At 32.6% G+C, this 17,461-nt stretch overlaps 1 protein-coding gene across 1 annotated transcript; it reads left to right on the top strand.

Moving 5' to 3' along the window:
- The first annotated feature begins 907 nt into the window (after window positions 1–907).
- Window positions 908–8,905, top strand: LOC101505995 (uncharacterized). Its single transcript, XM_004497808.4, has 13 exons — window positions 908–1,499; window positions 2,021–2,162; window positions 2,564–2,625; window positions 2,867–2,926; window positions 3,019–3,234; window positions 3,330–3,458; window positions 3,821–4,489; window positions 5,534–5,726; window positions 5,843–6,036; window positions 6,321–6,425; window positions 7,356–7,495; window positions 7,784–8,062; window positions 8,323–8,905. Exons 1-13 carry the CDS (start codon window positions 1,113–1,115, stop codon window positions 8,585–8,587), a joined length of 2,841 nt encoding a protein of 946 aa, XP_004497865.1. The 5' UTR covers window positions 908–1,112; the 3' UTR covers window positions 8,588–8,905.
- The last annotated feature ends 8,556 nt before the right edge of the window (window positions 8,906–17,461 follow it).

Genomic DNA, 17,461 nt, shown 5'->3' with positions numbered 1-17,461 from the left:
AATACGTCACAACTCAACCGATCTCTCGTCGTACCAAGTGAAAAAGTTTCCACCCATGCCTTATAGATACAATATCATATCAATAATAAATATTATTATTATTATTATTATTATTATCATCATGATGATATTTCTTTATTTATCTTTTTAATTTTGTTACATACACTTTTTTTTTCTAGTTACATTCAAATAGACTACGTGAACTCAATTTAAATAGTATATATAAATTTAATTTTATATAAATTAAATTTACATAAATAATCTATTTAAATATAACTGATAAAATGATAAAAAGACAAGACCATGATTAGTGATGTCTTTATGCTAGTTTTGTTTTATTTTTTGGCCAATGATTGTAGTTTTGTTTATATGTTTTGTATAAAATAATATTTAATATCCTTTATGATAACTTTTTAATTAAAAATAAAGTTTTAGAGTTGTATCCAAACAAACAAAAAAAGATTTTTTTTAAAAAGTGATCTTTACTCTAATTAATAAATAAACACAAAATAAATTTTTTTTGTAAAATAAAATAAAAAAATCTAAATTATTTAATACTAAAATTACTATATTTTTCATTTATACAAAATGAAGCCTTAAATATAAAACAACTTTTCTTAAAAATATTTAATAAATAATTTTTAAATAAAATAAAATATCTATTCTTTTAAAATCTACAACAAACGAAATCTAAACTTAATAATAAAAATAGAAATATTATTTTGTTTTTGATTTTTTTAAATTTTATTTTTTTCCACATCAATGCAGATTTTCTATAGATTCTCTCTATCGAAGTTTATCCTACATAAATAATGAAAATGTTTTAATAAATAAAACTAAATTTATAATTTGTTTTTTTATTTTTTATTTTCCAATAATAAAATTGTATAGAGTAGATTTTATTTTAGAGTACGGTTACTACTTCAACTTCAACCTAATCTAAACCTGCGTAGCCCTGTGTAGAGGCGGCAACACACAAAGAGTTTAACGGCATAAACCCTCGGATTGTATCTCTCTCTAATTTTTGTTCTTTCTATCTCTCTCCACAATTTGCTGGAGAAGAAATAGTTCAACGACATAAACCCTAGTTCTGCTTAGAACCAAACGCATCAATGGCGAAATCATCAAAACGCAGTGTCAAAACCAGCAATGCAAACACCACCAATAACAACAAGAACACCAGCAAAAAGAAGAAGAAGAACAAGATGGGTCCAGAAGGTGTAGCCATGAAAGCGAAAGCTCCTAAGGCGAACGACAACCCTTTCGAGTCAATCAGGTCGAAGAGGAAGTTCGAGGTATTAGGTCAGAAGCGTAAAGGAGATGCTAAACGTATGGGGTTGGTGCGTTCGGCTGCTATCGAGAAGAGGAAGAAGACGCTTCTTAAGGAGTATGAACAGAGCACTAAATCGTCTCAATTTGTTGATAAACGAATTGGAGAGAATGATGAGGCTCTTGATGAGTTTGGGAAAGCTGTTCTGAGATCGCAGCGTGAACGTAAGGTAGTTATTGCTTCACCTTTGATATTTAGGATTTGTTTGATTGTGTTATCGTTTTTTAATTTAAAAATAAAAAAAATATTTTCAGTTTTAATATTATGAGAACTTGAAACAGTTTTTGAAAAGAGAATTGAAAAACCTAGTGGCTGACTTTGGTGTTTAATGAGCTCCAATTAAGTACCAATCGATCGGGTGTATCAAGTGTATGTTTGGAATTGACTTGATGCCTAAATTCTCACGTCCAAAATATATTTTTGTCATGATTCCTTTGAAGCTACAAATTGTGGCTTCCTAATTGACAGGTGCTTAATACTTGTGGGTTGGAAAGATAACTATGAGTTCGATTCCTAATTGACTCAATCATTGGCCAAACTTCACTGAGCTCCTAACCGAACTCTAGATCACTGGGACTCTTTTCCCCGATTGAATGGTTAAGACAAAAATAGAGAATTGAAATTTGATACGGTACCTATTTATGAATTTTTTGTGAATTGATGATTGTTATGTGGTTGCTGAAATTGCAGATGAATGTGAAAGTGAGTAAGAAAAGCAAGTATAACTTGCCAGATGGAGAAGATGATGATGAGTTCGAAGGAATTGACACTCTTGGAAGAGATGATTTTGAGGAGCAGATGCTTGATGAATACGAGGATGATGAAACTGATAGTACGTAGCATTAACATTTGTATCTGTTCACATAATCTAATATTATGTTGATGATTTATGTGCTAAGTGGATTTCGGGTATATGGATTTGTTTCCACTATAATGAGCTAACTAATGCACAATAATTAGATGATTAATTATGTATATTATTTCGTGATTGCTGAATTTGGTTATTTGTGAACCTCTTGGGAATGGATTCTAGGTTAAGGACTCCTTAAGCTGCCTGCTATGCTGTTTTTTTTCATCTTTTTTTTCTGACAGCACATTTTTATCGTTGTTCGTATGTTGACCATGTTTATACTGTTTTAGCCCTCTGCTATGTGCCTCTACCTTAACAAATTTCTTAGTGTGCCTCTTGTGTTATTTTTGTGGTTTAAGTTATGTTGAATATTGATTTTGCAGAGAAATCATATTCGGGTATGCAGAGTCCGGGGGAAATTGGTGTGGCTGACGGTGAGGAAAAAGTAAGGCCTGTTATGCTGTCAATGTTGGCTCCCTTATGATTATTTTTTATACATTTTTCTTTCTTCTTTTATAGCAACTAATGGGAATCAATATGCACCCCATGAGTGCTTTGTGTAATCTTCCAGTTATTTCTCTTTCAGTGACTATAGGGAATCTGGATATCATATCCTTGCTAAACTTTTAACAATTGTCACTTTATTTAAAATACTTGCTGTTTCTGAATGGTGACTTGTTCTACAGAGACATAAAACCAAGAAGGAAGTGATGGACGAAATTATTGCAAAAAGCAAGTTTTACAAGGTATGGGATGTATTTCTTTAATCAGGGCTCTGGTAGTTTATTTGTTTTCTGCATTTGTTCACTTTCTTTTCTTTCACTCTAATATTTTCCAGGCTCAAAAAGCAAAAGATAAGGAAGAAGATGAAGACCTGGTTGAAGAATTGGATAAGAACTTCACTTCTTTGGTTCATTCCGAGGCATTATTGTCTCTCACTGAACCAAACAAGATCAAAGCTTTGAAGGCTCTTGTGAACAACAATAGTATTTCAAATGAGAAAAGTGATAAAGATATCTTGTCTACTACACGGACAATTGATAATTCTGTGCAGGTTATTATTTATCCTTGGTGGTTCTTCACTTCTTCTTGCCCTAATAACTTGTTATTTTAAGAACATTCTATATTCAAACTTTCTCTGTATGGCAGGAAAAACATGATGATTACGACCAACTTGTCAGACAAATGGGATTTGAAATGCGTGCTCGCCCATCAGATAGGTTGAAAACAGCAGAAGAGATTGCTCAGGAGGAAAGAGAACGTCTAGAGGAGTTAGAGGTATGCTAACATGAACTTTAACTGTAAGTTTGTTGTTGTATAATGAGTAAATTGCTTTTAGCACATTTTCACATTTTTTAAACATTAGCCTACCTCTAATCTTGGTGGTATATCCGAGCTACGTTTTAAGATGGTTTAGATTACTTACTGTGGGCAAAGTAGGGATTGGGATGAACCAGAACTGTCTAGCTTAATGCAGGTTTGATGTTCAGATTTTAATGTAAAATAGTATCCTAATTTAGAGGGCGGGTGAGTTTTGGGTGATAGTCATGGAAATTGGCTCTCTGCACATGGGAGTAAAATTGTGTATATACTTATTTTTATTTGAGTCAAATACTTAAATCTTTAATCCATAATTTCAGAAAGAAAGGAAGAAAAGGATGGCTGCTGCCGAAGATTCAAGTGATGAAGACGATGAAGATTCTGAAAAGCCATCAAAACATAAACCAAGATCTCTTTCTGGTGATGACCTTGGCGATTCCTTCTCTGTCGATGAAGAAACTATGACTAAAAAGGGTTGGATTGATGAGATTCTTGAGAGAAAAGACGAGGAGGATGAAGATGATGAAGATTCTGATGATTTGGAAAGCTTTGAAGATCCTGATGAAGGATCAGAGGAGGATCTTGATGAACACAAAAAGGTTATTACTTTGAAAGATTGGGAACAGAGTGATGATGATATCAGTGCAGGTTCGGAAGATGAAGATGATGACGAGGGCGAAGAAAGAGATGCAGAAGAACTTGATGAGGTAAAAGGATTGAACGCTGGGATTCATATAAAAGCAAAGAGAAATGATTCTGTTGAAAGTGTAAAGGGAGATAACGGTTCTTTGGATGCCAAGAAGATAGACATTGGAGGGAAAATGTCAAAAGAGTTGGAGATTCCTTATATTATTGAAGCTCCAAAGACCTTTGAAGAATTATGTACACTGGTAGATATACGTTCAAATTCTGACATTATCTTAATTATCAATCGGATTCGGAAAAGCAATTCAATCCAGCTTGCTGCAGAAAATCGAAAGAAAATACAAGTATGGAACTTACCTTTATATTAACATTTTTGTTTTGTTTCAAATCTCCTCTTTGTGCTTGTATTCATATTACTGAATCCACAGTTTGTTTTGATATGGTAACTGTGGTCTCTTGGACTCTTCAACCCGAGTTTTACTCTGATATATGAACTTTGATGTGATATTGTTGACAATTATTGGAAAATCTATTTTGCAATTTCTAAAATTGCTTCCCTCAACTGTGTAAATATAGGTTCTTGCTTCATCCTTATTTTTTGATTGAAACCTAGCTTATGTATTTTAAACTAAATTATCTTTACGGTTTTTCTGGTGCTACCATTGTTGCCAATAGGAGATTGATCATTGTAACGTCCTACCTGCTTCCCTACAGGACTTGTAGAAATTAAGAGAAAAAATAATTGGCTAACAGATATGGTACAAATCAACATAGGGCTGTTCCCCTGGTTAATAGCCAATAAAATAAAAGAAAATCTTCGGTAATAAAGAATATCTGAATAATCCCTTTATAACGGATCCAAAACTAATTAAAATAAGTTCTAACCCTTCAGATTGATATAATCCTTTGTAATTGTCTAATGTAACCTCAATATAAAAAGAAAGTGGAAGATACAAAATAAAATATCAAATATGGATGGTAAAAATTTGTGCAGTTGAAGAGTAGACAGTACCTAAGTTACAAAAACATGAGCCATATATTACAATAATACATTCACCCCCTCTATTTTTTTCTTCATTAACAACTCCTGCATAAAGTTGGTTGTGTTGTCAATTGTCATTGATGTAATTTTAAAAGGTTTAGTTTGTGTATGTATATGGAAATATGGAATTTAAAGTATGTTAATAACACATGCCAGGTGGTTGTTTGCATTCTTTCATAGCCCAGTTTACTTTGCAATACTTTCATATTTAACAGACTATTTTACATACTTGGCTAATGAAGTTCTTACATTCCGTTCCTAATTATTTATCAGGAAATTGTGGCTCATGATTATTATACTTCTAATTATATGGTAGGTATTTATATAACTGTTCTTTTCTTTTCAGGTATTTTATGGAGTATTATTGCAGTATTTTGCTGTTTTGGCGAATAAAAAACCATTGAATGTTGAGTTAATTAATATGCTGGTGCAACCATTGATAGAGATAAGTATGGAAATCCCATATTTTGCTGCAATATGTGCTCGTCGCAGAATAGAAACCACCAGAAAACAGTTTGTTGAGAGTATAAAAAATGCAGGTCAGAATGAAATTAACTTGGAATATTTGCACTCTCTGCCTTAACTTTTATCAAGATCTATGAATGGTTGATGTTTTAAGTAGAGAACATGATCTAAAATCCTTCTGTTGCCACAGAAAGTAGCAGTTGGCCTTCTTCAAAGACGTTGTGTCTCTTGCAATTGTGGTCCATGATATATCCATGTTCTGATTTTAGACATCCAGTCATGACTCCCGCGGTACTATTGATTTGTGAATATCTGATGCGTTGCCCTATAACAACTGGTCGGGATATTGCCATTGGCTCTTTCTTATGCTCTATGCTTCTCTCTGTAAGTACCTTCTGTGGCAAGTTACTTTCTTGTCTTTTAACTTGTTTGATTATGATATGCTATCTCAACAAGGATGTGATGAAATCATGTTTGGATTGTATCATGAATTTGTTGCATCTTACCAATTCTTCATGTAAAATCTATAAGCATGATCTGTTTCCACAAATGAGTTTAGCCTTTGGACTCTGCTTTCTATGATGTTCACTGTATTCCTGAACTTAAATTTCCCCTGTTTTTCATTTATTGCTTTTACAGCTTGCTCACATAGTGAATATAAAATACAGGTATTTAAACAGTCACGAAAGTTCTGTCCTGAACCAATAATATTTATCAAAACTCTGTTGCTGGCAACCACTGAAAGTCGACATATTTCATGCGAAGATTCTCAGGTATGATTTCATGATTGATCCTTTGCAGTTCAAATTCTATTTTGGTGTGTGTATATGTGTGCATGCCCATATGTTGTAAGTATGGAGAATACTAGCCTCCTCATGTCCTGCTTAACCCTACATCGCTAATGCAAATTTCGTTAAGGTGAAACTAATCGCAGAAAAAGGGGAGCAGAGGCATGGTATGCAAGGTATAAATGGGAAAAGATTTTAGAAAATTAAATAGGGTTAGCTTTTGGGAATTTGGATTTGAAAAATGCTATATATATCAAATAAATTGGTGTTGGTTGGTGGGAAATGTCAGTCATTTCTTATACTTTTGATATTGGGGCATGCCTAAATCTTGTGGAACCCTATAACATGGTGTTTTATGAGCATAATCTTAATGAGATGAATTTCTGATATGATAATGGATTTTGTAATCAGTTCATTCTGCAAAAAGCTATTGACTAGTGGACGATGTAACTTTGAACTTTTGTTGTGCCAGTGTATTCTATGCTGATTTTTCATACTTCATTGTAGCCAAAATTTTGCTCTTAATTATTTTGATTATAAGCTAATCCAAACATACTAAACCTAAATAATTCTTGCACCAATAATGTCTTCACACAAGATGATGCCATGTCTGTCAAAAAACAGGATGAAGTGATGAATGTTTCATAAAACTTCCCATTGGATATAAAGCTCTTAATTGGTTCCTTTCTTTAATGTTGTTTTAGAAAGTGCAAGTCTTTGCGTCTTCCTTCAACTTGTAGTTCAGTTATATAGTTGCTTGAGATTGATATGTGAAGGTTTGGACTTGAGTTAATCTGTTAACTAGGTAGTTGCTGCATTCGATATATAATATCATAAATATGATGCTTCACTTCATGATGGTACGGCAACTTTATGGTTGGACAATGAATGACCATATTATTTGTTTTCTGCCAGTCATTTCATTTTATGGAGCTGAAAGATCTCAAGCCTCTACTGTGCATACATGAGACAGTAGACAGGATTAGCGCTCTGAATTTTTTTAAGATAATAGAAATGCCAGAAGACTCCCATTTCTTCACTTCTGATAGTTTCAGGTAACAAAATTTGTTACCATCTTTTAAGAAAGAAAAATGTCACCACCATGATATGCTGTATTCTTTCTTTGTATTTGAACAAAAAATAGAAGGGTGGGGAGTGTTGTTTGTTCTCGAGATTTAATATAAAGAGTTGGTGATTTAGATTTGGTATCATAGCTATGATCTCAGGACTAATACTAGATGCAGCTAATATCGAGGCTTATCTTCAAAGAATTGCTCAATTATTTGTGTTTCAAAGTATTACAGTTTCTTACATCTTGGCTAATTATGATTTTTCAATTACAGGGCTAGTGTATTAGTTACTGCTATTGAAACTCTACAAGGATATATCAATGCCTATGAAGGCTTAAGTTCATTCCCAGAAATATTTTTACCAGTTTTGAAATTATTAACTGAGATAGCTGAACAGAGTAATACGCCAAATGCATTACGGGAAAAAATTAATGTTGTGGCTGGTGTCATTAAGTTGAAAGCGGATGAATGTCATGCTTTGAGGCGACCACTTCAAATGCGGAAACAAAAGCCAGTTCCAATCAAATTATTGAATCCTGTGTATAGGGAAAAGTAAGTCCTTTCTTTTTTCCTTTGTTTCAATTTGGTACTCCATTCCTTTTTAAATGTTGCTTTTGTAGCATTCAAATTCATTGCAACATTAATTATTGTCAATATTACCCTTAACTATTTATTGCAGAAAGAGATATAAGTAGAACAAGATACTAAATATTCAAAAGAAATATTTAACGGAGTTATATGTTTTGTTCCTAAGCCAAGATTAGAAAGGCAACTCAAATTAAGAACTAATGTCATATTTTCTTCTTCTGCAGCTATTTTAAAGGTATAGATTATGATCCAGACTTTGAGCGTGCTGAAAGGAGAAAATTGGAGAAAGAAGTGAAGCGGGAAGCTAAAGGGGCTGCTCGTGAATTACGTAAAGACAACTACTTCTTGCTTGAGGTGAAGGACAAACAGAGGGCTATACAGGAGAAGGAAAGAGCTGAGAAGCATGGAAAGACTAAAGCTTTCCTTCAAGAACAAGAACATGCTTTTAAATCTGGACAACTAGGAAAAGGGAGGAAGAGAAGAAAATAAATTGATATACCCATCCTGTTGGTAGTTATAGTAATACTATATCTCCCCACTAAATGAGTTAAAATGTGTGGGGCTATTTTTGCCTTCATATTCAATAGTAATTAATCAGTTTTGTGCAATTGTTGTTTGAATGCTATGTTGGTAAGAGGGACTAAAACATAGGCTTTCCAATCCTTCCTTCTCCACTCATTATTTTAAGAGATGAAGCAAAGGTTTCCTCATGACTAGTATGATAGTATTACATTTTTGTCTTAAATACACCTTTAGTTAATTGATGAATTTAGTCTCCCTATAATATTTTATTGCCATTTTCGTCCATTTTCTTTTGAAATTTCAGATTAGACGTCCGCCCATCAATTTGATACCCAATTTTGATGAGGTGGCAATTTATTTAGCTGACTTGACATGATCACTTGTATAATGGGTACTATGTTATTATTTACTTCATTTTTTATTATTTAAATCATTTTAATAGATTCTTAATTGTTTAACTTTTTAAAAATAAAATATTAAATTAAATAAAAATGAACTGAGAGGTAAAGAAGTCATGGAGAGGATGTGATTTGATTTAAAAATAATAATCATTAATAAGGATAATTTAATGAAATTATCATTTTCTGAGTTTAATTTGTATTTTATTGTCGCTGTAAAATATTGTAAAATATTTTACACAGTCTGAAAATTTAATCATGTGTGTCACATTGATATCGTAGAGAAACACTATCACTAAACTTAGTATATAAATTATTTTTTTTTAAACTTATCTCTTTATTTTCATTAATTAAATCGAAGAGAGAGACATTGATATAGTAGGGAAACAATTAATATTAATATTACTCGCTTTAATTTTAATTATAAACACCATATAAATTAAACTTAAAAGGAGTTTAATTTTTATATGTGAAACGTTCAATCTAATGATGATCATACAAATAATTTTATAAATAGATGTAGTAAAAACTAAATATTATTAATGATTTAATAATTGTAATTAATTAATAATATAAATTTTTTATTTTATTAATATATAATTTTTTTCTTTAAATATACTCCTTATTAATTATAATATGAAAAATCAAGTTAAAACAAATGTTACGTTAGCAACACCCCAACATTAAATTCAAGATACACAATGGTGTTCACCGAGGTCAACTATTAATTAGATGGTTTTTAATACTTATATTTTTGTTTTCTAAAAAGTAGTAATCAATATTTATCAAAAAAGAATACAGCGATCTAGTCGTCAAACTTCTCTCATGTATTATATCTTAATTATAGCTTATGTATTAAGCAGGTACATTATCCTTGCTATTTTATAGATAAGTGCCTCCGCAATGTTTTTGATTTATTTTTTTTATAAATGTGTGAAGCGCTGTTATAATGTATCAAAACTAAAAAAATTAAATATATCTTTTGATAGTTATTTAATCTTTAAATGTGTTTTTAATTAGTTAATTTAATCTTTAAATTATTTTTTGTAAGTCAATTCAGAACAAACGAGACAATTGAAAATCTGTTTGTAATTTAATAAATTCAAATATAATAGTATCAACATATCATATATTTAAGGACTAAAATGACTATTTACTCTTTTTAGGATTATCCACGTGAAAATTTGACAATTGAAAGAGGAAAATTTATCCATACCCCATCTTTATACTTATACCCCACAAATTTATGAAAATACTAAAAATACTCTCATTTTTTTTTACCGTTTCATCATTTCTGGAGGCAGTAAGAAGATTTTCGGTAGGTAAAAGTTTTTCGATAATTTTTGAAAAATTATTTAGAAGATTCCGGTACACATAGTGCTTCCGGAAAACCTTTTACAAATTTTATGGTACATAAGTTATTTACCGAAAAACTCAAAAAAAAGATTTCTGGTGCAGAATGAAAAAATGTGTATTACCGGAAAATAAGTTTTTCGGTACAAAAGGTATTTTCGAAAAACTTCATACATAAGTTTTTTGGTACACACTTTTTTTTAATATACCATAATTAATAATTAATACACCAAAATATTTTTAAATAATAATATAAAATAAGTAATTAATAGTTAATACATCATAAATACACCTTTAAATAATTAATACATCATAAATAAATAATACACTATAAATACACCATAATTAATTAATACACCATAATAATTAATAATTAATACACCATAATAATTAATAATTAATACACCATAGTTAATATACCATAAATAATAATTAATATCGTGTCAGCTCATCCTCACCCTCCTCCGGGTACCGCCTTATCCTCCTCGTGTACCGATCCTTCTCAGAGATAGATATATGAGCCTGCACCTTCCGGAATTTTTTTTTTGACACTCACTTGTGAGTTCCGAAAATGTTGCTATATATGTGGGTATTTTGGTCCTTTTCTTTATATCTTAGGGGTATACGGATACAGGAGGGATACACGGTAAAATTTCCTTGAAAGAGATAGGTACTGCCTCCACTACCAGATAATTGATTTTGATTGTGTAACATTTGTTAGCATTTTTTTGTTTTATGCTATTAACTTGGATGATGTTAGTTTATTAGTAGATTCACTATTTTCAGTTATAATAATATTATATTTGTGTTGTTTTTCATGTATTTCTCTTTCTAACCTTTTTAACATAAAACATACTTACTATTTTCTTTTGTAGAATGTTGTTGTTTAAAGCCAACATATTTTCTTTCTTCAAGTCATTCAATTGATTATACATCATATTCCAATAATCTTGTGCATGCAAATCATTTTTCCTTTGCAACCTACGAGATTTCTGTAGGAGAATTTTCGTAGTTCTTTTAGAAGAATTTCTATATGCCTAAATTGTTGGGTTGACCCACTCCCCAAGTGAAACCCACTAGTTTTATTAGTATTATTAGTAGTATTATTATTATTATTGAAAAAAAAGAAAGAAAAAAAGAGGTTTTAATGGGCTTGGCCCACATGAAGGAAATAAAAATGGATTTAGAAATCCCTAAGAATTAGAACAAAAGAGAATGGCTGCCAGAGAAGAAAAAAAAGAGTTTGGTTCCCGTGGTGGTAACAGATGTGTAGCAAACTTGCTCCGTTTGATCTACAAATTTAGTATGTTATTTCTACCATTGAGTTTGTTATTTTAATATATAGTTTGAGTAGTTTTATCTTCACTAAGAGTTACTTTGGCATACTCACTTTAGTGAAATGTTGTTATAAGGTTGTTATTGTTATTGTTGATCAATGTTCCATATTTTTATTAGGAAGACTCTGGTGTACCCATTAATTATTATAGTGGAAGGTTTTACTCGACTAGGTCCCGTGGTTTTTATCATCTCAATTTGAGGGAAGTTTTCCACGTTAAAAATTGTGTTTGTCTCATATTTAATTTTCTGCCAATTATTTTTGTTCTCTGGAATTGTACTTTCTGTTTGGCCATTTATCTGCACAAGTGGGGAAAAAATATTCCGCAATATTGAGATAGTTATCGCTAATTATCTCTGGTTTTTCCAACAAACTAGTATCAGAGCTCGGTTGATTTGATTTGTGCATTTAAATGGAGGAGGAAAATAAAGGTCCCAATATGATTAAACTCAACTCTTCTAATTACACATTTTGGAAGACTCTCATGGAAGACATGTTATACAGTAAAGATTTGTATGATCCTATTGAGGGTAACACTACTAAACCTGCAGATAAATTTGACGCTGACTGGAAGAAGATGAATAGAAAGGCCGTGACGTTGATCAAACAGTGGTTGGATCTTAATGTATATCCACATGTTGAAACTGAAATAGATGCTAACAAGATGTGGAAAAAATTAAAAGAGTTGTATGAACGAAATAATATACAAAATAAAGCATTCTTGATTTCGAAGCTGGTGCATATGAAATACAAAGATGGGGATTCAATGGTAGAACATATGAGTATTTTTCAGAATACAATGAATCAATTGACAACTGCAGAAATTAAATTAGATGATGAGTTACAAGCGTTCTTATTGTTGAGTTCATTGTCTGATAATTGGGAAGTCCTTGTTGTGACGTTGACCAATTCAGCTCCAAGTGGAAAGTTGAAAATGTCAACAGTTAAAGAGAGCATGTTGAATGAAGAAGCTCGAAGAAAGGAACATGGTTTGATTGGTTCTTCATCAAAGTCAGAAGCACTAGTTACAGAGTCACGAGGGAGAAGTCAATCTAGAAACTTCCATAGACGCGACAACTTTGAAAGTCGTAGCAAGTCAAGAAGCAAGTCCAGGACTACAAAAGAAGTGATATGCTATCATTGTGGCAAAACGAGTCACATAAAAAGAAATTGCAGATTCCTTAAGAGAGATCAATCAAGAGAAAAAGATGAAGACAAAGAGAAGAAAAATGATAAAGATACAACAACAGTTGCATATGTTAATAATGTCTACATTGTTTGTGATGATAATTCCATAAACCTTGCATGTCAGGATTCAACTTGGATTATTGATTCGGGTGCCTCATATCATGTTACTCCTAGGCGTGATTTCTTCTCATCTTACAATGCTGGTGATTTTGGTATGGTAAAAATTAAGTGATGAAGGAGCATGTAAAATTATCAGTATGAGAGATGTTTGGGTTAAAACTAGGATTTGTTGCAAGATTCAATTGAAGAATGTTAGGCATGTAATTAATATTCGTTTCAATTTGATTTCGGTGAAAGTCTTGGATATTGATGGTTATCACACTTACTTTGGTGGTGGTGGTATATGTAAAATCACCAAATGGTCCCTAGTGGTTGCAAAGGAGCAAAGTTCCACTTCTCTCTATAAGATGCCTACGAAGCTATGCAAAGAAGAAGTGAATGCAATTGAAGATGCATCTTCTGATTTATGGCATATGCGCATCGGTCACTTGAGTGAGAAATGACTCAACATACTTGCGAAGAAAAACTTTCTTCCCGTGAAAGGTAGATCTCTAAAAATTTGCACCCATTGTTTTGCTGGAAAACAACATAGAATTTCTTTTCATAATACTGGTCCTCATAGGAGGCCAAATATTCTTGATTTAGTTCATACTGATGTTTGTATGATGGATAGTAAATTTCTTGGTGGTGCATCATATTTTGTTACTTTTATTGACGACCACTCTAGAATAGTGTGGACATTTCCTTTGAAATCTAAAGACTAGGTATTTGGAGTCTTCAAACATTTTCATGCAAGTGTTGAAAGAGAAAAGGGAAGAAAATTGAAATGTGTTCGATCAAATAATGGTGGTGAATATAGAGGTTCATTTGAAGAGTATTGTAGAGAACATGGAATTAGGTTTGAGAAAATAGTTCCAAAGACATCTCAGCATAATGGTGTTGCAGAGAGAATAAATCGTCCGATTAATGACAGAATCAGATGTATGCTCTCTCATGCAAAATTATCGAAATCCTTTTGGGGCGAAGCATTGAAAACTGCAGTGGATTTGATCAATCTTTCTCCTTCTATTCCACTTGATGGTGATGCTCCAAATAGAGTGTGGACAGGGAAAGATGTCTCTTACAGTCATTTGAGAGTTTTTGGTTGCAGATGCTTTGTTCACCTTCCAAGAGATGAGAGGTCCAAGCTTGATAGTAAATCCAAACAGTATATATTCATCAATTATGGTGATGAAGAATTTGGTTATAGATTGTGGGATCCGGTTGACAAGAAAATTATCAGAAGCCGAGATGCGATATTTCTTGAAGACCAGACTATTGAAGATTTTGATAAAGTTGAAAAACAGAAACCAAATTCCATAAGTTACATTGATGTTGCGCCTAAGCCCCCTGCAAAAACCTTTGTTGATGAGGGAGATATACATGTAGATGATGAAAATGTAACTGATGGTCATGTGCCTCACCATGATGAGCAGGTTCCAGTTGAGCCACTAGTCAAGTTTGAGTTGAGAAGATCTATTAGAGAACATCAACCTTCTTAAAGATATCCTCCACATGAGTATGTGATGATCACTAATAATGGAGAGCCAGAGTATTATCAAGAAGCTATTACCAATGTTGATAAAGAAAATTGGTTAAAGGCCATGCAAGAAGAGATGAATTCCTTGCATGAAAAATACACATTTGATTTGGTAAAGTTGTCTAATGGCAGAAAAACACTCAAGAACAAATGGGTATACAAGATAAAGGTAGAAGAGAATAGTTCTCAACCAAGATACAAAGCAAGATTGGTTGTGAAAGGTTTTAATCAGAGAAAAGGTATTGACTTTGATGAAATTTTTTCACCTATGGTGAAGATGTCCTATATCCAAGTTCTGCTTGGGTTAACAGCTAGTTTGAACCTAGAAGTTGAACAAATTGATGTGAAAACTGAATTCCTTCATTGTGATTTGGAGGAAGAGATCTATATGGAACAACTAGAGAGTTTCAAAGTCAAAGGTAAAGAGCAACTTGTGTGTAAATTGAAGAAAAACTTGTATGGGCTCAAGCAAGCACCTCGACAATAGTACAAGAAATTTGATTCTTTCATGGAGAAACATGGGTATGGTAAAACTACTTTTAACCATTGTGTGTTTATCAAGAAACTCTCTGATGGTGATTATATTATTCTCTTATTATATGTGGATGACATGTTGATTGTTGGTCATGACACTAAGAAGATTCAATCCTTAAAGAAAGATTTGAACAAGTCTTTTGCAATGAAAGACTTAGGTCCTGCAAAGCAAATTCTTGGTATGAGAATCACTTGTGACAGAAAGAATAATAAATTGTGGTTGTCTCAACACAATTATAGGTGTTAGAGAGGTTTAACATGAGCAATTGCAAACCTGTTAGTACTCCACTTGCTAGTCATTTTAAATTGAATTCTAATAAATGTCCTACAAGTGAGAAATACAAAGAAGAGATGAAGAAGGTTCCTTATGCATCCGTAGTTGGTAGTTTGATGTATGTTGTGGTATGCACAAGGCCATAGATTGCTCATGCAGTTGGAGTTGTTAGTCTGTTTCTCTCTAATCCTGGTAAGGATCATTGGCAAGCAGTGAAGTGAATTCTCAAATACCTCAGAGGCGCTTCCAAAGTGTGTTTATGCTATGGAGGTGGTGAATATGTGTTTGATGACTACACAGATGCATATATGGCAGGTGATCTTGATTCTAGAAAATCTACTTTTGGTTATATGATGACATTTGCAGGGGAAGCTATGTCTTGAACATAAAGACTACAAAAGTGTGTTGCTTTATCCACTACTGAAGCTGAGTACATTGCAGCAACTGAAGCTTCCAAACTCTTGTGGATGAAGAAATTCCTACATGAGTTAGGCCTCAAGCAAGACAAGTTTGTGTTATTTTGTGACAGTTAGAGTGCGATCCATCTCAGCAAGAATCCGACTTTTCATGCAAAGTTGAAGCATATTGAAGTGCGGCATCATTGGATACGAGATGCACTGGAAACGAAGTCACCTTTAATTGAGAAGATTCATACTGATGAGAATGGTTCAGATATGATGACGGAGACCTTGCCTGTGTCGAAGATGATATGCTATAGAAAGAAAGCTGGCATGGTTGAGTAGTACCTTCCCACTTGAGTCGTGAGGGGGGATTTGTTGGGTGGGCTCAATCTCCAAGTGGAACCCACTAGTTTTATTAGTATTATTATTAGTATTATTATTATTGAAAAAAAAGAAAAAAAAAGATTTTAATGGGCTTGACCCACGTGAAGGAAATAAAAAGGGATTTAGAAATCCCTAAGAATTAGAACGAAAGAGAACGGCTGCCAGAGAAGAAAAATAAGGGTTTAGTTCTGGTGATGGTAACAGGTGTGTAGCAAACTTGCTTTGTTTGATCTACAAATTTAGTATATTATTCCTACCACTGAGTTTGTTATTTTAATATATAGTTTGAGTAGTTTTACCTTCTCTGAGAGTTATTTTGGCATACCCACTTTAGTGGAAGGTTGTTATAAGGTTGTTATTATTATTGTTGATCGATGTTCCCTATTGTTATTAGGAAAACTCTGGTGTACCCATTAATTATTATAGTGGAAGGTTTTATTTGACTAGGTCCCGTGGTTTTTATTATCTCAACTTGAGGGAAGTTTTCCATGTTAAAAATTGTATTTGTCTCATTTAATTTTCTGCAAATTATTTTTGTTAAGTGGAATTGTAGTTTCTATTTGGCAATTTATCTGCACAGGTGGGGAAAAGAAAATATTCCGCATTATTGAGATAGTTATCGCTAATTATCTCTGGTTTTTCCCAACATAAATTACTTGATTCAATGTTTCCTGCCAATTTTGAGACTTTTGGTTAATATGTTTTTTAATTAAACTAATCAAAATTTTATTGATTTCCTCGACCTGACTATTTTTGCTTGTGCATAATAAGGAGTTGAAGCTAATATTTATTGATTAAACATATCTTACCAAACAATTCTCTTATCTTTGGTTAGTGTTCGAGGAATTCCAAAACGACAAACAATATGGTCTTCAATGAAATTTATCACTTATTTCTATTCAACCTCTTTTAAAGGAATCGCCTCTACCCATTTTGAAAAATAACCCACAACAATTAAAATATATTATATCTAAAGCCCATCTTCAAAATGGCTAAGGCTTTAGGATAAAATGTATTCATCTACATGGACATGTTGTACATTGGCTTGTTTTTGACATTCTTCACACCCTTTAACAAATTCAAATAATTCTTTAGCCATGGTTGGCCAAAACAAATTTTGTCGCTTCAAGACCCATTGTTGTTTTTGAAATTCGGAAACCTTTGAAAACAATTTTTGCCACCGAAAATATTACTGGGTTGAGTCGCAGACTAGGTCGCTCTCTTTAAGACGTTTCGAGGCACTGCCCAAAATTGTGCAAGGCAGACTATCAACCACGAAGTCCCCAGGATAAAACAGCCCAGATTCTCTGTATCGGAGTTCTACTGCATTGTAG

This window comes from Cicer arietinum, chromosome 4, assembly GCF_000331145.2.
Source record: "Cicer arietinum cultivar CDC Frontier isolate Library 1 chromosome 4, Cicar.CDCFrontier_v2.0, whole genome shotgun sequence".
Taxonomy (NCBI): Eukaryota; Viridiplantae; Streptophyta; class Magnoliopsida; order Fabales; family Fabaceae; genus Cicer; species Cicer arietinum.
The sequence above is the reverse complement of the archived record's forward strand: the minus strand, read 5'-3'. Positions and strand labels throughout refer to the sequence as shown.

Excerpts from the sequence above, each read along its gene's own strand:
- LOC101505995 (XM_004497808.4), top strand. The coding sequence starts at position 1,113 with ATGGCGAAATCATCAAAACGCAGTGTCAAAACCAGCAATGCAAACACC. Across the intron at positions 2,927-3,018 it reads CAAAAAGCAAGTTTTACAAG|GCTCAAAAAGCAAAAGATAA; the intron begins GTATGGGATGTA and ends AATATTTTCCAG. Across the intron at positions 7,496-7,783 it reads TTCACTTCTGATAGTTTCAG|GGCTAGTGTATTAGTTACTG; the intron begins GTAACAAAATTT and ends TTTCAATTACAG.